Genomic DNA, 1144 nt, shown 5'->3' with positions numbered 1-1144 from the left:
GCTGCCGGCGGCGGGCTGCGGGCAGCCGGCGGCGGCGGCGGCTCCTTTGCGCTCCTTCTGGCGCAGGTGGATCTTGGTGTGCCGCTTCCTCTCGTCGGAGCGGGCGAACTTCCTGCCGCAGAAGTCGCAGGCGAAGGGCTTCTCGCCGGTGTGCGTGCGGATGTGGGTGGTGAGGTGGTCGCTGCGGCTGAAGTTGCGCATGCAGATGCGGCACTGGAAGGGCTTGTGGCCTGTGTGGATGCGGAGGTGGCGGGTGAGCTCGTCGGAGCGGGAGAAGCGGCGGTCGCAGCCCTCGGCGGGGCAGGCGTGGGGCCGCTCGTGGAGCGGCGTCTTGCTGGGCCGGTTGGGGTACTTGCGGGGCCGCAGGATGGGCCGCAGCGGCAGGTGGTGCGGGCTGTAGGCGCCGGCGGGCAGCCGGGCGCCCTCGCCGCCGCCGCCGCCGGGGGCATTGCCGGTGGCGGCGCCCGCCGGCGGCGCCCCCATGGTGAAGTTGCGGATGGTGGAGAGCGGCGTGAGGGGCGGCGGGACGCGGAGCGAGTCGAGGGGGCAGGGGAAGGGCTTGCGGTCGGGGCCGGCGTGCAGCTCCCGCTGGCACTGGGGCGGCGGGAAGAAGCCGCCGTACTCGGGGATCATGGTGAAGAGCCCGCCGTCGGCCGCCGCCGCCTTCGGGGAGGGGTAGGAGGGCGGCGGCGGGAAGGGCAGCGCCGCGCCGGTGGCGGCGGGCAGGAAGGCCGAGGAGGGGTCCTGCGGGTACAGGTCGCCGCAGCCCGAGTAGGGCGGCGGCGGCGGCGAGTAGAGGTGCTCCAGGTCGGCCGGCTGGCCCTGCGCCATGGTGCAGCCCAGGGCCCCGGCCAGCGGGTTGGGGGAGGCGGCGGAGGCGGCGGAGGCGGCGGTGGCCGAGGAGGAGGCGGAGGAGGCGGCGGAGGAGGAGGAGGAGGAGGAGGAGGAGGGCGTGCTGACCCCCTGCAGGATCCCCGCGCTCACGATGTTGATGATGCCCTCGGGGTAGCAGCCGGCGCCGGGGTACTGCGGGTCGATGGAGAATTTGCCCATGTAGGTGAAGGTCTGGTTGCGGGAGGCCGGGGCGCTGGGCGCGAAGCTGGCGGCGTAGGGCAGGTCCAGAGCTCTCTTGTCGCCCATGTCC

General features: G+C 74.7%; 1 protein-coding gene across 1 annotated transcript in view; it reads right to left on the bottom strand.

The window, feature by feature from the left end:
- Positions 1-1144, bottom strand: part of EGR2 (early growth response 2) — a 4686-nt gene that overhangs the window by 749 nt on the left and 2793 nt on the right. The window contains exon 3 of the mRNA XM_026069940.1: positions 3-1128. Coding sequence (XP_025925725.1) covers positions 3-1128 — 1126 coding nt within the window. The remainder of the gene's footprint in view (positions 1-2; positions 1129-1144) is intronic.

This window comes from Apteryx rowi, unplaced genomic scaffold (assembly GCF_003343035.1).
Source record: "Apteryx rowi isolate R43461 unplaced genomic scaffold, aptRow1 scaffold_30, whole genome shotgun sequence".
Classification (NCBI taxonomy): Eukaryota; Metazoa; Chordata; class Aves; order Apterygiformes; family Apterygidae; genus Apteryx; species Apteryx rowi.
Note: the sequence above shows the minus strand (reverse complement) of the source record. Positions and strands in the feature narration are given on the sequence as shown.